This window comes from Berghia stephanieae, chromosome 2 (assembly GCF_034508935.2).
Source record: "Berghia stephanieae isolate SIO BIC M18660-M18661 chromosome 2, UCSD_Bste_1.3, whole genome shotgun sequence".
Taxonomy (NCBI): Eukaryota; Metazoa; Mollusca; class Gastropoda; order Nudibranchia; family Aeolidiidae; genus Berghia; species Berghia stephanieae.
Window position 1 is genome coordinate 124,487,650 of NC_088361.1, and position 2,500 is coordinate 124,490,149.

The 2,500-nt window shown below is 34.3% G+C and overlaps 1 protein-coding gene across 2 annotated transcripts in view; it reads left to right on the forward strand.

Annotated features, from left to right (window-relative positions):
• Positions 1-2,500, forward strand: part of LOC144966506 (zwei Ig domain protein zig-8-like) — a 363,782-nt gene that overhangs the window by 356,208 nt on the left and 5,074 nt on the right. For both annotated transcript variants that reach the window (XM_078903125.1, XM_078903126.1), the window contains exons 9-10: positions 181-359; positions 2,334-2,451. In XM_078903125.1, coding sequence (XP_078759251.1) covers positions 181-359; positions 2,334-2,451 — 297 coding nt within the window. The remainder of the gene's footprint in view (positions 1-180; positions 360-2,333; positions 2,452-2,500) is intronic.

A 2,500-nucleotide genomic window follows, 5' to 3' on the forward strand; every position in this document is an offset into this window, starting at 1 on the left:
CTGCCTCATTCGACTCAGAAGCAAATGACTACTTGAGAGAACAATAAAGGATTTGTGATGCACAATGGGAAGGCTTAAAACCGAGAATTCTTCTAATATAGAGACTTAAGTACTTTAAAAGTTAATTTTTTTGAATTTAGATTAATTGATTTGTCTTCCTAACCTCCTTCTTTCTTTAAGCGGTGACGATGACAGGTAAAGAGTTTGTAGATCGGAATGAACCGATCCACCTCAAGTGTAATGCCACGGGTGGTCCTCGAATACCTGATGACATTGACTGGTTCAAGGATGGAAACAGGATCGATTCCAGTACTTCAGGAATCAAAGGAATTGTGATGACAAAATATCGATCGCTTGATGTAAGTTTGACTGTTTTGCCTGAAATTCTCAACTTTTACTATCTCCGATTCTTCTTTCTTCTCTTTCTGAGGCTATGTGGTCTTGTGGTATGACACTCGCTTCGGATAAGTTATGTTACGTGTTGCTATTGGTCAGGGACCCTTTATAAAGCGCTTTGAGCACGTTTAGTGGAAATGGCGCTATATAAAAAAGCTCAACTTTTCTATCCTCCTCCTCCTCCCCTACCCATCCTCCTCCTCTTCTTCCCCCTCCTCCTCCTCCTCCTCCTCCGCATCATCATCATCATCATCATCATCATCATCATCATCATCATCATCTTCTTCTTCTTCTTCTTCTTCGTTTTTTTCTACCTCTCCATTTCTCCTCCTCCTCTAACTCCTCATCCTCCTCGCCCTCTTCTTCTTCTTCTTCTTCTTCTTCTTCTTCTTCTTCTTCTTCTTCTTCTTCTTCTTCTTCTTCATTTTCTTGTTCTTGTTCTTGTTCTTGTTCTTCTTCTTCTTCTTCTTGTTCTTGTTCTTCTTCTTCTTCTTCTTCTTCTTCTTCTTCTTCTTCTTCTTCTTCTTCTTCTTCTTCTTCTTCTTCTTCTTTTCCCTCTTTTTCTTCTTCTTCCTCCTCCTCCTCATCCCCCTCCCCCTCCTCTTCCTCCTCCTCCTCCTCCTTCTCTTTTTCTTTTTCTCATTCGTTTTCTCTCTATATATATTTGTTCTATCTATCTATCTATCTATCTATCTATCTATCTATCTATCTATCTATCTATCTATCTATCTATCTATCTACCTATCTATCTATCTATCTATCTATCTCTATCTATCTATCGATTGATATATCTATAATTTATCTATCTATCGATTGATCTATCTATCTATCTATAATCTATCTATCTATCGATTGATCTATCTATCTATCTATCTATCTATCTATCTATCTATCTATCTATCTTTTCTTGTTACCATATTATGTAGAACCTTTTTCAAAATCATTTATAATGTATTTTAATTAGTAATACATTCCTTCAACCAGAAAGGGTTACATATATATCGGTTCAACTAAAAAAACATCTATTTTGGGAAAATGTATATTTCATAATACATTTCTCATAAATATAGAGACCCTATTTATTTTCAATCTCTTTTTTAACCTGAAACCCTCGTCCCATTTTCCATTCCATTCTGTAAGCAAGACACTTGAAGTCATGCAACTTTAAATCGTTTAATTTCCGCCTTTTTTCATTGACTGCTAAATTCTGTATATCGAGAAAACGCCTATTTTAAATTATATCTCAAGATATTTTTACTTTATTCATGAATCTAGTAAAATTATACATTCCCTTCCCTATCCAGCTTGTTAAATTTTTATACGCGACTGAACGAGACTTTCAAAAAAGTCATGTTAATCGCGATTAATGATACAAATAATTTTTGGACCAAATTTTTACAAGGCACTTTGTTAATTTATATAAGTGTTGTTACAGGAATATAAATTGCTTTTGTTTTATCTTTTTAACTCATTGATTTTGACCATATTTCCCAAGGGGTCTTTTAAAAGTGCTAGTCTCAACGTTATTTGTATATAGTGATCTTAAAATCTCTTAACCTATTTTAGTGTAAAATGTCGGCGTTGTTGCTACAAAAAAAAAAACCACAAAAAAAGAAAAACAAAACAAAAAACAAAAACAAATATTAATGTCATCTTACAGACGTCATGTCCCTTGCTCCATGTTAAATGTGGCTGTTGAATTGGGCCTCTTAAAAAACGCACGGGCACATTTAGTGGATATAACTCTAAATAAATAAATGCTCAAATTCTTTATCACCCTATTTGCTATCTAAAAACAATAACAAATAGAGTGACATCATTTTCATTCTGTCTATAAGGGTTATGGTATGTAACAAAAAATTTTTATCGTTTCAGCACGATGCGATAATCAGGGAACAAATTTTATTATAACGTAACTTTTTATTATTTCATTTCAGTACCTTGCGATGATCAGTGAGCTTATAATAGAGAAAACAGATGCGAGCGACACAGGGACATACATATGTCGGAGCTCGGACCGGAAAATTGCCAGTCAAAAAGTCACTGTCCTCGTCGGTGGGTAGCTCTTTCTACATTCAAAACATCTCTGACTCATTTATTTTAT